The sequence below is a fragment of the Xiphophorus hellerii genome, unplaced genomic scaffold (genome assembly GCF_003331165.1).
Source record: "Xiphophorus hellerii strain 12219 unplaced genomic scaffold, Xiphophorus_hellerii-4.1 PGA_scaffold_63__1_contigs__length_250000, whole genome shotgun sequence".
Taxonomy (NCBI): domain Eukaryota; kingdom Metazoa; phylum Chordata; class Actinopteri; order Cyprinodontiformes; family Poeciliidae; genus Xiphophorus; species Xiphophorus hellerii.
In genome coordinates, this window is record NW_022587638.1 from 147,427 (window position 1) to 161,937 (window position 14,511).

The following is a 14,511-nucleotide window of genomic DNA, read 5'->3' on the forward strand; positions in this document are numbered from 1 at the left end:
AAATGCTAACAGTAAATGCAGATAACTGGGGAGTAGTAGGAGAAAGTAGCAGAGTCAGTGGTCAGTTTGTCCCCAGCAGCAGAGACAGATCTGGAAAACCTCAGCCATCCATCAGCTTCATGAGACAGGAAGGTTTTAATCCGAGTCTAGAAAGTATCCAGGGTGTCGCCTCCGTAAACCGAGTCTAAAGCATCTGCCTCCCATTCTACGCCTGGAACCTCTAGGAACCAGCAGGCTGGTACCGAGGGGTTCTGGTAGGAACATCTGGACCAGTTAGATCTCTGATGGAGCTGATTATTAGGGACTTTATATGTGAGAATTTGAGATTATAATCTGGATTAACAGGGAGCCAATAAAGGGAAGGTAAAACAGTAGAATTATGATCAGTCTTTTTCATTTCCATCAGAACGTTAGCCGCAGGGTTTTGGATCAGCCCTTAGCTGCTCTTTGTGGAGTCCAGCCCTGAAGGAACAGATGTATGGATTAGATTATCAGCTTCACTGCTGGACACCATGTTTGTAATATTTCAGAGATGCAAAAAGAAATCACTTGTTAATATGGGATCTAAATGACATACCCTGGTCAAAAATAGTACAGAGGTTCTTTACTTTATCACGAGAGGCCAATTTATTCCCATCCAAATCAGTGATTGACTAAACAGGTTCTTTTTCAAAGGTTCTGGTCCAACAACAACAAAGATTAGAGTTTTCCAGGTTTTAAGACCGTAGCCCACCCAATGGATCGGATTCATTAGGATTTCTGGATGGATACATCGGACAATCCCTACTGGTTCTCCACCAGTACCTCTGATGCTTGAGGAAGTTTTAACTTAAATTTGATTCTGTTGGGCAAAGGAGACTCAAACGAGTCTAGATGTTCTACTTGTTTGTCAGATCTAGTGCTCGGGTTGATTTATTGAGCGGAGTTTAGAGTCGTCTTTGTTTAACCCTCGAGTGTACCTCCAGTGGTCCTGGTTCCTCCAGTGGTCCTGGTGCCTCCAGTGGTCCTGGTACCTCCAGTGGTCCTGGTACCTCCAGTGGTCCTGGTGCCTCCAGTGGTCCTGGTGCCTCCAGTGGTCCTGGTACCTCCAGTGGTCCTGGTACTTCCAGTGGTCCTGTACCTCCAGTGGTCCTGGTGCCTCCAGTGGTCCTGGTGCCTCCAGTGGTCCTGGTACTTCCAGTGGTCCTGTACCTCCAGTGGTCCTGGTACCTCCAGTGGTCCTGGTGCCTCCAGTGGTCCTGGTGCCTCCAGTGGTCCTGGTGCCTCCAGTGGTCCTGGTGCCTCCAGCGGTCCTGGTGCCTCCAGACCCGTTGGACTGAGTTGTTCAGACTGGAATCTCTAGTGAGCGCAGCAGGAACCGATGGAGCTCTAAATGAATGTTTTCCATGCCTGACTACACCAAGGCCTCATTTATCTACGTGTGCTATGCAACTCACTCAAATGCCATCATTAACCTCACCTGTTCACTGCCATGCCCCCTCTGTCACATGACCACTGCCTGAATGACCTCACTTCCTGACCTGAATTTGTTCCTCACCTGTTTCCTAAATGTGGAGCTACCTGTGTGAACCTTCCAACAGCTTTTATTGCAAAGCCAACTTCAGAGATTTAAAGCCAATGTTTGAAAGCTGTTTTCAGAAGGTTCATATTGCTGTCATCACATTTATAAAACAGAACTAACCTGAAAACTCCATACATGCAGTGAACGCCTCGGCCAAACACAAGGCCTCACGCTTGGCTGTTTGTGTTCCAGATGTTCATTGACAACTTTCAGACGGCTAAAGAGGCTCTGAGTGCCGCCACTTCTCAGGCCGCAGAGAGAGCTGCATCCAGCGTCCGAGACTTCGCTGAGAAGAGTTTCCGTCTGTCCACGAACATCAGGCTGAAGGCTCCCCTCATCATTGTCCCTCAGTCCTCCACCTCCCAGAATGCCCTGGTGGTGGATCTGGGGCTGATCACGGTGGAAAACAGCTTCGCTCTGCGGCCAGGTGAAGGGTTACCTCTGCCGGCCGTGGTGGAGAAGATGGACATAAAGCTGACGCAGCTGAAACTCTACAGGTATCAATCCAATCTGCAAGGAAGTCAAACCAGAAACGTGCAGAAAGCCATTCAGGAACTTTATTGTCTGAAAGGGTTATCTTCTCCCTGAAACCTTCAATTGTTACAGACTAGGAGCTAAACGGTCAGTTAGCGGCTAGGAGCTAAACGGTCAGTTAGCTACATGGTTTTGCTCAAGGACTGCAGGTAAAACTCAGGATGTGAAGAAACTTTGACTTCATAAAAAGCTCTTCTCTACGTTTGAAGTTGAGTGACTCTGGAGAAATCCTTAATCTCATGAACATGTCCACTGCAGAGCAGACAGTCTTCGTCTTTCTGTATTTTTGCAGCTGATGGAAGTAGGACAACTTTGCAAATTAGTCTATTGACAGCCTTGTTCTCCTTGTTGCCCAGGTTGCTCTAGTTGGAATAGTCGCAGTGTTCGGCGAATGCAAAGTTCTGCATCAGGACTGCTTTCAGTCTTTGACTCGATCGATCAGGAAAAGTTGAGTGGAAGAACAAAGGGGTTTGGTTGCCGAGTTGCCTCTTAGTGAAAGGGCCAGACTCCAAGCAGTCAGCAGCTTCTCCAAACCAGAATAAAGCTTTCATGATTTGGCGTGTGGTGTTGCTCTAAGGTCAGCTTCTCCTGAATGTTTATGACTTGCAGAGGAGACCAATGTTTTCTTCTCTGTAGTGCAGCAACTTTGGGAAGTGGCAACCTGAGATATTTCAAACTATCGGAGTTAAGCTGAGTCTGTAATGAAGCTGGAAAAGGGAAGGTTCTGGTTCTCCTGGAAGAAGCAAATGTGATTTGATGTTCCTGTGGTTTCAGAAAAAAACCGGAGCTCGACTTTCCTCCCAAAGACATCGAGATCCTTCAGCCGATCAACGTGGAGCTGCTGGTCACCAGAAACCTGGCTGCTTCCTGGCTGACCGAGATCCCTGCCGTCCAGGTTCAGGGCGTACTGCGCTCCCTCAGAGTGAGTCTCTGTGCACCAATCAGGATGTCGTCCTCGTTAAGACGCTGACCTGTCCACCTGGACCTGCAGGTGAGTCTGGGGGAAGAGGAGCTGGGCATGCTGATGAAGATCCTGGTGGAGAACATCGGAGAGGGAAGTAAAGACGCCGGCGCCGACGTCAGGTCGGCAGCAACCGAAGGTACGTTCGGCTCTAGGAGGCTCACCTTTCTCTGAGCAGGTCGACCTCTGACCCCTGACCCACTCTTCAAAATGGGAAAGACAAGAAGACATCCCAGTTGAAAATGGCTCCAGATCTACATCCAGAGCAGTAACTAAATGTTTTAACCCAGCTGGACCTGAGCTGACTGGGCTGAACCAGAACCCAGCTCGACCTCCTAGCACTCAGTGAGGAATATGGTCAACATCTCCACTTACCATCATAAACATCAACTTTACTGGGACTTGAACTGGACCAGAACTTTGGTCTGATGAGACCCAGACTGAGTTCTTCAGAATCAAACCCCCCAGCTGGGTCACTGTGAAGTACGGTGGGGGATCTGTGATGCTGTGGGCCTGTTTTCAGAGACCTAGGATCCTTGATGGAGTAAAATAGGTCAGTGATTGATCTCTAACCAGAGATCCAGAGCGTGGAGCCAAGTCAACTCAGACAGTAACCCAACCTTCCTCCATGGTCTTTTGTCTCTGGAGTGCAGCTGAGACTCAGGGCCATCTAGAGCAGACCCAACCCCCTGGCCTCGGACCAATACCGGTACCAATTGGTACCGGGCCCTCAAGAAATAATTAAATATTTCCGTTTTATGTATCATCTGAGTCTGAAGTATCTTTTATTTAGAAAATCCTTTAAAACCGGGTTCTCTCAGGTTACGTTTTGCGAGCAAAATGAGTAAGAAACAGATCAGATTCTTTGGAAAGTTTGCGAAGGGGAAAAGGCCCAGAGAAGAGACAGGAGATTGGATTTATCCTGGATCGGTAGGTGATTCCCACATTCCAAGCCCGCTCTGCATGATATGCAGATTTTAGATCGGAGCGGTCCCGACTGGACCCGATCAGTCGTAACACACCTCACACTACAGGATGATTGGTTATGATTATCGCAAGCGGAATTCTTAGAACTTGGAACATTCTAAGATTGTCGTGAGGGGAAAATTGGGGCAAAGAATTGAAAATGGTGCCATGTGAACTAGGCTTTAGCGAGCACACAAACATGCAGAAGCCCCACTCTTCCCCCCCCCGCCGGCCGCAGTAAAATTGCCAAGTCTTGACCGGTCCGCGGTAATGGGGACCACTGATCTAGAGCTCAGAGGTTCTCAACCCGAGGAAATATTGGAGGACAGTTGCTGTCCTAAAGTGGAGGCGACTGAGAGGAGTAGATCCGTATTGTTGCTCAGTTCGGGTCTGAAGAAGACAACCTACAAAGCGAAGCAGTCTGATGAAATGCTGTCTCTCTCTACGCCTGAAGGGGGAGCTGCAGTTTAGGGGAACCAGAGGAATTCTCCTGGAGGAACTGGTTCAGTCTCGAGCTTCAGATTAGTTAAGATTACTTGAAGACCTAAACCTGAGTTTACTTCCACAGGGAAGGCGGAGCTTAGCGGGCAGCCAGGGGCGGAGCCGCGACGGTCTGATGGTCAGACGGCCTCCGCCAGTGAAGGACCGCCTGCAGACGACGTCGTCAAAGTTCTGGTTGACTTTGAAGTCAAAGAGGTGAAGGATTGACCAGGTCAGAGGTCACCTGCTCCTGGTCGCTGCTCCACCTTTCCGCTTCCTGTTGCAGGTGTTGCTGTCCCTCAAGAAATGCCCTGACCAGCAGGAGGCGCCGTTCCTGGTGTTCCAACTTGACCAGCTGGGAATCCACACCAAGGTCCGCAGGTTCGACCTGTGCGCCACCACCTACATTAGACAGGTTTCCATGAAGAGCCTAGAGTTCAAAGGTCAGACTGGAACTGGTCCCTGGGTTCTACTGGTACCATCCCAGTAGAACCCAGTCATGCTTCAGGTTTCTGTTGTTCCCCCTGGTTCCAGATGCCACCGGCGACCCGTTGTGTCTCATCAGATCCTCGGCAGAGTCCGGCGCCGAGCTGCTCAAGGTTGAGTTCTGCAAGGTAGAAAAACCCGACGATCCTGATGGGCTGGTTCTGATTCTGTTCTGGTTCTAGTCTGAGTCTCTCTGCTCCATGTATCCGCAGGCAGACCGCACCGGACCAGAATTCTGCTCCGTCTACAAGAACACGGAGCAAATGATCCAGGTGAGTCCGACCCCGGCTGGCGAGACGTTCAGGGTCCCTCCAAGGGTTAGGGGCAGACAAGACAGTCAGTCCAGCCATCCGTCTGTCTGTCATCAATGTAAAATCTCAAAAATCTTTTCAGGTGATGTTCTCGTCTCTGGACGTCCTGCTCCACACCCAGGCTCTCCTGTCCGCCGCCAACTTCCTGTCCATGTCTCTGTCGTCGTCCAGCAGCGTGCCGCCTGCAGAGAAGGACGTCCGGCTGAAGACAGAAGACAAGATGGCGACTTCCAGGTCCGGTAAGTATCTGTCCATGCAGCCTGAGCTGAACCCGCGGTACGTTCAAAGCTAATCTGCGGCCGCGACGTGTCCTACAGGTGTCCCGGTCTCGCCTGCAGACCCAGAGGTGGTGGACCTGAAGGCGACGATGACGCTGGGAGCCTTCAACATCCTGGTGTGCGACCAGACCTCCAACATGGCTGACATCAGAATCACAGGTGAGAACTGTTAGCCTGACACTACAGCTGCGTCAGGCACGTCCTCTGACCTGTGATTTCGTCCTCAGGGTTGGACAGCTTGCTGCTGAGGCGAGGCGATCAGACCCAGATATCGGCCCGGCTGAGGGACGTCGTCGTCCTGGATGTAGATCCCAGGTCCATCCACAAGGAGGTGAGAGCGAGATCGCCTCAGGTTGCAGGGAACGAAACAATAATCAGATTCACTCCACAGACTGTCCTCTTCTGCTACGACCACAAAATACCAAGAAGTTGCCAATAACAATCTGACAAGTGTGGCATGCATCCATTTTCATCCTGAAGAGTCAGAAAGCAGAACCTCATCTGGCTGCAGAGCCTCCGTCTCTGTAGGCGGAGCAGTCGTCTCCTGAATTTGATCATGTTTCATCTCCGCCTCAGCAGCCATGTTGGTTATAGCAGGGCGGCCTCCAGGCGTCCCCTGATGTCCCCTGATGTCTCTGTGGTCCTCCCTGTCCTGCAGGCCGTCTCCATCGTGGGAGACGAGGTGTTCAGCTTCAGCATGAGTCTGACTCCCAACGCCACCGAGGGCGCCGGCTACGCCGACACCTCTAAGACGGACGGCCAGGTGAAGCTGAGGGTGGGGTGCATCCGGGTGGTCTACCTGCACAGGTTCATCATGTCTCTGCTGGTGAGTCTGGAGGACAGAAGGACGTCCTCCTGTTTTCTCTTAGACCAGTTAGCTTCATTTTCTAAGCCTTTTGTCTTTTTTCCCTCAGAACTTCAGCAACAACTTCCAGGCAGCAAAAGAGGCGCTGAGTTCGGCGACGGCGCAGGCTGCAGAGAAAGCTGCGTCCAGCGTCTTGGCCCAGAGGACGTTCCGTCTGTCCTTGGACGTCCGGGTGAAGGCTCCGCTCATCATCGTCCCCCAGTCCTCCACTTCCCATAATGCACTTGTGATGGACCTGGGTCTCATTACGGTGGGGAACAGTTTCTCTGTCCTCCCGGCGGGAGAGCGCCCCCTGCCTGCTGTCGTCGACAACATGACTGTGCAGCTGTCTGAGCTGCACCTGTCCAGGTGAGCCGAGCTGAGTCCGATGGGACCGGGTCTCCGCCTGCGAGAGGCCTAAAGTGGAAAAGCACCTGACCTGCGTTGTCCCGCTTTCCTCCAGAACCTGGTTGGACTCCGGGTCCGAGAAACCGAGCGTCGAGCTGCTGAGGCCGGTGAACCTGCAGCTCAGCATCAGGAGGAACCTGGCGGCGTCCTGGTACCGCAAGATGGCCGCCGTGGAGCTGGACGGAGACCTGAGGCCCACGGAGGTATGGGGACGAGCTCGAGGTCAGAGGTCAGAGCTGAGGTCAGGGTTGCCTCCAAGACAGACCCACGTCATCACTCCTCCACCACCGTGCTTCACAGCAGCAGGTGTTTCTGCTGATATGTGGGTCTGGTTCTGTCCGTTCTGGTTCCCCCCCCACCCTCTCCTGAAGGCTAGCAGGCTAACTACTCCAGGCTAGCTCTGCAGGTGAGAAGAGGCCCAGGTTCTGCTCCTGGTTCTGACCCGGTATCTGTGTGTGCAGCTGGACCTCAGCCAGGACGACCTCAGGGTCACGCTGCAGATCCTGACGGAGAACCTGGCAGAAGCTGGCGGTTCGGATGGCGGCGCCGCCCCAAAGGAGGTTCGCCTGCAGGTCCCAGCGGTCGCGGCGCCCCCTGCAGGTTGGACAACCTCAGGCGAACCTGAACCGGGCCAGTGTGGGTTGCATGTGGGGTTAAAAGTCACCTGTGTTCTACCTGCCCAGGTGAGCCAGCTGAGAGAGGAGAGCGAGACGAGGATGAAGCCGTGGAGACGCTGAAGTTTTCCTTCAACGTCCAGTCTCTGGGTCTGGTTCTGTACCACGACGACCCGAAACAGGTGAGTAAGGCTGGATCCGGTCCTGCTTGTTCCAGTCTGGCTGGTCTCACTCTTGTACCTGTTCCCAGCAGCCCACGGGCCTTGGCCACCAGGAGAACCTCAGACTGGGCCAGCTGGTTCTGCGTCTGATGACGGCTTCAGGACGGGTCCTGTCCAACGGCAACGTGGAGGTGAACACGGTTCTGACGGCGTGCACTCTGGACGACCTGCGGGCCGGACTGAACCGGGTCACATCACGGTAACGATCACATGACTGTCTGAACAAATGAGACCCCAGACAGAACCGGGTCACCAGAGGTCCAGACCCTCTCCTGACCTGGTCTGGGACCGACCGGGTTGAAAATGTCGTCACTGCTTTTTCTCAGAGGTTCTGTAAGTTTTCTTTCCCCCCAAACGGGACGAGAGGAAAGTTGTGTTTATTCAGCTCCCAGGTTCTGTTGGTTCTGCTGGACCTCAGCATAACAGCTTGACATGTTTTTAAGCTTCAGGTCCGATTCACCCGGCAGCAGCGTCTACTGCTTTCGTGTTGGGCCCGTTGGTTCTGTTGGCTTCGTCTTTAGGAGTCTAGAAAGGATTTTCTCTATAAAGACAGAAGGAGGTTGTCTAAATCAAACTGAGGCCTTCCTGTTTGGGTCGATTGGAGCCAGTCCGGACTCTGAGCTTCGGTCGGGTCCTCTGGGAAGACGCTGGTTAAGTTCTGCTGTTTTTAACCAGATTGAGTCGGGAAGACGTCCGTCAGTCCAAACCTGGTTGGTCCATGGAAAGTTCTCCAGACATGTGGAGCATTTTCACCATCAGACTCGGTTCAGGAGTTGCTTCGACCTGAACTGGACCCCAAGCTGGACCCGTCCGTCCTTTAGCGGTTTAGCTCCATGTAAAGATGGTGTTTGTGCAGTGGCAGTCCTTTCTAACTGAAAAGCTTTATCCATCTTGGACTGGCTGCTGGTTCTGGAGTGTCGGTTGAATTGGACCTGGCTGGCCTCTGTGTCTGCATCTCTCCACTGGAGGTTCTGCTCTGGACCCATTCTGGTCCAATGTCTGGAGAATCACCCTCTACTGGTGGAAGTCCTCGGGATCTATTCTAGGATCACTTTTAATTTTGATTTCTATGTTTCCTTTGGGTTTAATTAGTCAGAATGGACTCTCAGACCCAACCGCCAGCTCCGTCGGTACCGTCAGTCTGCAGTCCAAACGCTGATCTGCCCCGGCGGGCTCCGGCTGTTGATGTCATCTAGAGTCATATCGGTTCCACCAGTCTTCAAATATAGCAGAAACGGAGCGGCGTTGTGTTTTCGCACTTTGCTGTTGCTTTTTGAAACCTTTTTGCAGCTCTTCTTAAATGTGCAAAGTAACCGCAGTTTGGCTGCATTCTTGGGTTCTGAAAGGTCCATCTTATCTGTCACTGAGCCTTATGTAGAACTTCCAGAAGTTTCAGGTCTAACACTAATACTGAACACTCGGTGTAGTGTACAATACATGGTATTTATACTCTTTGATGCTTGTTAAAATTGGTTTGCTGCCAACTCAGAGCCTCCTTGAATAGAAAAGCTTTGACTTTTATTCTGACACTCATTAATATTTAGTCAGATTAGACTAAATAATCAAAAACCACAATGAAGAACATAAAACTCAACTTAGTGGAGCAACGTTGCAGTTTGAGGCTGAAATAAAAATGTCTAGCTGGACCTCATTGTTGCTGGCCTGTCTCCCTGCAGGATGGTGGGACAGAGGGACAAGGACGTCTCCCAGGCCATGGTGGACGTGACGCTCCGCCAGGGTCCAGTAGAACGAGACCTGGTGGCCGTCCTGCAGAAGCTCTATCTGTGTGCCAGCGTGGAGTTCCTCATGACAGTCGCAGATTTCTTCCTGCAGGCTCTGCCTCCGAGTCCGGCTGCAGCCGTCCCTGCTGCCCCGAGCAACAAGCTGCCACTGAAGCAGATCGCAGAACCACGGAGCGAAACCAAACCTGGTAGGACCCGGTAGGACTGCCTTAGGTTGAGTCAGTTATAATGAGAGGAAACTCCTGTCGTCACAAACCAGTAGAGAAAAACAGCCGGGCCCCCAGACCTCAGGCCTCAGGGCCCTGGGCCCTCAGGGTTCTTAGGCCAAGTTCAGTGAGTCGGGCTCCCCGAGGGGAAAGCAGCAGCGCCGCTCCTCCTGACCCTGTGCTGTCTCTGCAGCCGCGGCGCTGACGACCCGGCTGCGGGTGGTCGTCGTGGACCCGGAGGTGGTGTTTGTGGCCGACCTGATGAAGGCGGACGCTCCGGCGCTTGTCGCCTCGTTTCAGGGCGACTTCAACCTGCTGGCGGAGGCGGACGGATCGCGGAGCGTGAGGGCCCACCTGAGGGAGCTGAAGGTTCTGGCCGGCCCGTTCATTCAGAGCAAGGAGAACAGAGCCGTGACCACCGTAAGTCCTGATCTGCAGAATCAGAACCAGTGCGGGGTCGGTTCCTCTGATCCAGATGTGACTCGTTGTACCAGGTGCTGCAGCCCTGCTCTGTCACACTGGAAACCAGAACCAGTCGGACCCGGCCAGCCAGCGGCTCGGTGACGGTGGAGGAAGTCATCGTTAAGGTTGGTTCATAGAGTTCAGCTGAAAACGTCTCTGCTGATGGTTCAGTTGTAATATTTATTTTATTTCAGTTTATTGTCTAGCTGTACGTTTTTAAAGAAACGTTGAGTGAAGCTACTGGGTCACTGGTTGCTATGGCGATACCCTCCCTCTCTGAGGAGCCCACAGCATCACTCTTCCCATCAGACAGAAATATAACTTGTGTGGGAAAAAAAGTCATCAGAACATCTAGACCAGTCTAGACTCCAGTCCTGTAGGGCCGCTGTCCTGCAGGTTTTAGATGTGCCACAGCGCACCCCACCCCACCCCACCCTACAGAATCTTCAGGTCCAGTTTCTCCAGAATCATCCAGAACCAAATCTACAGGAAGTGAATGAGAGAGTGGGTGTGTCTCTCTGGGCTCTGATTGGTCAGAAACCAGGAAGTCCTCCAGCAGTGGGAGACAGAAACACCAATCAGGATGAGCCGGAGGTGTGGAGTTGAAGCTGAGCTCATGAACGGAGATTAAACCGGGTCAGAATCGGGTCAGAACCATCATTTAAACATTCTGTGAGAAAACTGGGTCAGGTAAAGTCCCAGTTGAACTGATGGATCTGACGGACAGAACGTCCAGTCAGGACCGGCTCACTCACTGATTTCATTGAAACTTAACAGATTTTTCATGTTTTTTAATCTAATCAGCCATTTTGACCAAAAGTCAAAGATTTTTATTCCTGGTGTGATTCTTCATAAAGAATCACAAGAAATTTTATTTTTATATTTGTCTACAATTGCTACTCAGTGGTGGTTGTTGTGTGTCTTGTCTCTATGTTGCTGTAACTGCGAAATAATTTCCCTGCTGGGATGAATAAAGTAATTCTATTCTATTCTATAAATCAATGCAACCTGATGAGCAGGGAGGGGTCAAAGTGTTGCAGTGGTCTAGTCCAAGTCTGTCCCAGCTGATCCGACTGACTCATCTGTGTTGTGCTAACTGCGAAACAGGAAGTGCTGAACCGTCATCCAGCTCAGTGTTGCCTCATGCTCTGCTCAGATCTCTCCGGTCATCCTCAACACGGTGATGACGATAACGGCCGGCATGACGGCGAAGCCACCGGCCGAGCCGGGTCGGGCGTCTCGGGTGGAGGTCAGCGACCTGTGGTCCGTCATGAACATCTACAACTGCAACTTCTGGTTCCTGGGGGTGGACCAGGCCACCGAGATCACAGAGAGCTACCGGGAGTCTGACGGCAGCACCGATGGGGAAACCTTCACCGCGCAGGTCAAGGTAAACCACACCGGACTTTCTGGAGCTTCGCTCAGGTGAGGGCGGAGGCTGCTCTTCTTCACAGAGTCTTCCGGTGTTCCAGGTGGTCCAGGTGACGCTGGAGTCGGGTTTGGGCCATCGGACGGTCCCGCTGCTGCTGGCTGAGACGTCCCTTAATGGAGTTGCCAAGAACTGGTCGTCTCTGCTGCAGCTGCAGGCCGACTTGACACTGGAGGTGAGGCGGCCAGCTTAGGAACTTTTATTTTGAAAACCTTCACACTGATTCAGTTCGGACAGAGATGAGAACTAAAACACATTCCTTATTTGGTCACCATGTATGGAAAATGAAGTGGGATTGAACCAACTTTAGCAACATTGATTTTTTAAAATTATATTCACAAAAATACATGTTTCTAAGTTTGACCCAAAATGTTGAACTTCTGAGTTTTTATTGAAACATTAAAAGAAGAAAAAGCCTCAGAACCAGCGGTCTCCACCTTCAGTTGTCCTGCAACTTGTAGATGTCTCTCTCCTTCACCTGGCTCCAATATCAGCTCATAAGAATTAGAATATTTTAGGAAATATGCATGATTTGTTTGACTTCTGATGCTGCTTTATGTGTAAAAAGTGAAGGCACAATGAGCAGGTGCTTCAACCTCCACTTTTTCAGTCTAAGCTTTGTTTTCTTACCATTGACAGGAATTTAAATATTGTTGATCTATTTCTGCACTACTTTTGTCATCTGACTAGTTTACTTGTGGTTTACTTGTTTATGGAAAGGTTAAGAAGGACCAAAGCATAAATAAATATAGATATTAGCAGAGCCAATGTTAGTGATGCAGAATAATCCCAGAGGAAGACACAGGAGACCACTGATCTAAAGAGTTGGACTATCAAAATAAAGCTCAATGATAATGTCCAAAGGGAGGAAGAGACTTGTCTCATTGTCTTGCCTAACTAACCCTAGCCCTTTCAAAATAAAGTTGAATAGAGTCTTCAGTGTAAAGGTCTAAATCTCAACCAGATTGAAAGGATCCCTGCTGATCTAACGAGTAAAAGAATGAATGACTTGGTTCCTTTAGTCTCCTTGGAATAGGGGTTGAAATGTAGATGAGGCAGGAAGTCCAGAGCTTCACCTTCCAATAAATCTTTTTCCTGAAGCACATTAAAACATGACAAAAGTCCTGAACAATCTGTAGAGTATCAATTGAAAGAATAACATCCCAGATGACCTTTTGCTGCTGATCTGGGTTTCAGTTCAGTCCAATGATGTGCAGTTTGCAGTGCTACAAGAAACCTTCAAGTTCCAGTTATTTTCTTTAATGATGGAAACAGGCTGACAGTCTGTTTGTGTTTGCAGGTGAACTATTTTAACGAGGTCCACGCCGTGTGGGAACCGCTAATAGAGCGAGTGGACAGCGGCCGGCGCCGCTGGAACCTGGAGCTGGAGGTAACGGATCTTTCCTCATACTGAGCACGACTCGTTTTGCTCCACCGCCCTGATCGGGGCTCAGAGCAGCCGACTATGTTGAGAGTTTGATTGGGTGATTCTTTTTATCCTCACAGATTAAGAATAATCCAGTCATGGACAAGAGTCCTGTGCATGGAGATGACTTTGTGTTTCTTCCTGAACCTCAAACTGCCATCAACATCTGCTCCAAAGACACCCTGAACATCACCGTCTCCAAGTCCAGCCTCAGTGTCTTCCAAAAGCTTGCAGAGGTACACCTCAACCCTTCTGACAGTCCAGCAGGGGGTGCTGTTTGGCAGGTGGAAATGCCCTTTATTGCTGTTTGTTCTCCTTCAGGCATTCAGTGAGGGAGCAGCCTCAGCCTTCGACCACACTCTGAAGGAGAAACCTCCCTTCACCCTGAGAAATGCTCTGGGCATTCCAGTTATCGTGCAGCACAGTGCCAACCTGAGGCCGGTCGGATCCGTGGCACAAGGAAAACTTCACGAGCTGTCGGTGGATCAGAGCATGGACTTGATGCACTCAGCTTTTGAATCCACAATCAGAGGGAAACTGTCAGCTCTGCAGCGTCAGGAGAGCGGCCTGTTTAACCTCACCATCGGTCTGAAACGCCCTCTGATCGTTGCTTTTCCTCTAAGTCCTGACATAGTTTTTAGTGACGCTGTCTGTCTGAACCTGCAGTGCCTTCTGGGTACAGCGAGATCTCCAACATCGCCGTGGATAATCCTGGCAGACGTCTCTACAACGTTCGAGGTCCGATGCTGCAGGAGGCGGTGTCGGTGCTGCTGCAGATTGATGCTGCTGAAGGCAACAAGATCATCACTGTACGCTCCCCCCTGCAGGTCAGAACCCAAACTCTCCCCACTTCATTGTAACCAACACTTGCTGTAGGGTGCCCACCGTCTCCATCTCTGTCTACAGATTGTAAACCACTTCACGGAACCCTTCACCATCCTGAAATACTGCCCAGCATCCAGAACCCTGCAGAGCATCGGCACAGCGGAGCCGGAACGGGAGTTTCATGTTGATCTAGAAGCATACAGGTGGGGCTCTCCGAGGGGTTCTCGGCGACCTGTCTCGGCCGGGGTAGCTGGTTCTGTCGAACGGCACCGAGCTGAAAGTGTCCTGTCGTCTCTTTCTGGCAGGTGCCAGCTGTTTGTACGTCCAGCGGGTCGCCTGGACGGGCTGTACGGTCCGTCTTCCAGCTGCGTGGCCTGGAAGGAGCAGGTCCACTGCAGCTCTGAGGTCCAGTCCGTGCTGCAGTGTCCTGCGTCGGACAGCAACCTGCTGCCGCTCATGGTCAGCACCCTGGCCGTCCCTGACGACCTGCGGCACATCAGCAGCCGTGGCGAGGAGGACTGGGACCCCGCCTACATCCTCCACCTGCATCCAATGGCAGCGCTGTGCAACCTGCTGCCGTACACCGTCAGCTACATCATGGAGGTAGGCCGTCTGTCTGCCTACTGATCGATCTAACGAGTAAAAGAATGAATGACTTGGTTCCTTTAGTCTCCTTGGAATAGGGGTTGAAATGTAGATGAGGCAGGAAGTCCAGAGCTTCACCTTCCACTAAATCTTTTTCCTGAAGCACATTAAA

General features: G+C 51.4%; 1 protein-coding gene across 9 annotated transcripts in view; it reads left to right on the plus strand.

Annotated features, from left to right (window-relative positions):
• Positions 1-14,511, plus strand: part of vps13c (vacuolar protein sorting 13 homolog C) — a 95,999-nt gene that overhangs the window by 59,554 nt on the left and 21,934 nt on the right. For 7 of the 9 annotated variants that reach the window (XM_032557343.1, XM_032557349.1, XM_032557346.1 and 4 more), the window contains 27 exons: positions 1,754-2,058; positions 2,870-3,017; positions 3,087-3,195; positions 4,591-4,718; positions 4,789-4,945; positions 5,037-5,116; positions 5,201-5,260; positions 5,382-5,538; positions 5,617-5,736; positions 5,805-5,908; positions 6,236-6,403; positions 6,492-6,790; positions 6,885-7,032; positions 7,291-7,429; positions 7,513-7,625; positions 7,694-7,863; positions 9,341-9,594; positions 9,806-10,032; positions 10,107-10,199; positions 11,231-11,464; positions 11,547-11,678; positions 12,804-12,893; positions 13,010-13,165; positions 13,251-13,515; positions 13,596-13,756; positions 13,836-13,957; positions 14,060-14,357. In XM_032557343.1, coding sequence (XP_032413234.1) covers positions 1,754-2,058; positions 2,870-3,017; positions 3,087-3,195; positions 4,591-4,718; positions 4,789-4,945; positions 5,037-5,116; positions 5,201-5,260; positions 5,382-5,538; positions 5,617-5,736; positions 5,805-5,908; positions 6,236-6,403; positions 6,492-6,790; positions 6,885-7,032; positions 7,291-7,429; positions 7,513-7,625; positions 7,694-7,863; positions 9,341-9,594; positions 9,806-10,032; positions 10,107-10,199; positions 11,231-11,464; positions 11,547-11,678; positions 12,804-12,893; positions 13,010-13,165; positions 13,251-13,515; positions 13,596-13,756; positions 13,836-13,957; positions 14,060-14,357 — 4,437 coding nt within the window. The remainder of the gene's footprint in view (positions 1-1,753; positions 2,059-2,869; positions 3,018-3,086; positions 3,196-4,590; positions 4,719-4,788; positions 4,946-5,036; positions 5,117-5,200; positions 5,261-5,381; positions 5,539-5,616; positions 5,737-5,804; positions 5,909-6,235; positions 6,404-6,491; positions 6,791-6,884; positions 7,033-7,290; positions 7,430-7,512; positions 7,626-7,693; positions 7,864-9,340; positions 9,595-9,805; positions 10,033-10,106; positions 10,200-11,230; positions 11,465-11,546; positions 11,679-12,803; positions 12,894-13,009; positions 13,166-13,250; positions 13,516-13,595; positions 13,757-13,835; positions 13,958-14,059; positions 14,358-14,511) is intronic. The other 2 variants (XM_032557345.1, XM_032557352.1) reach the window with 1 other exon arrangement.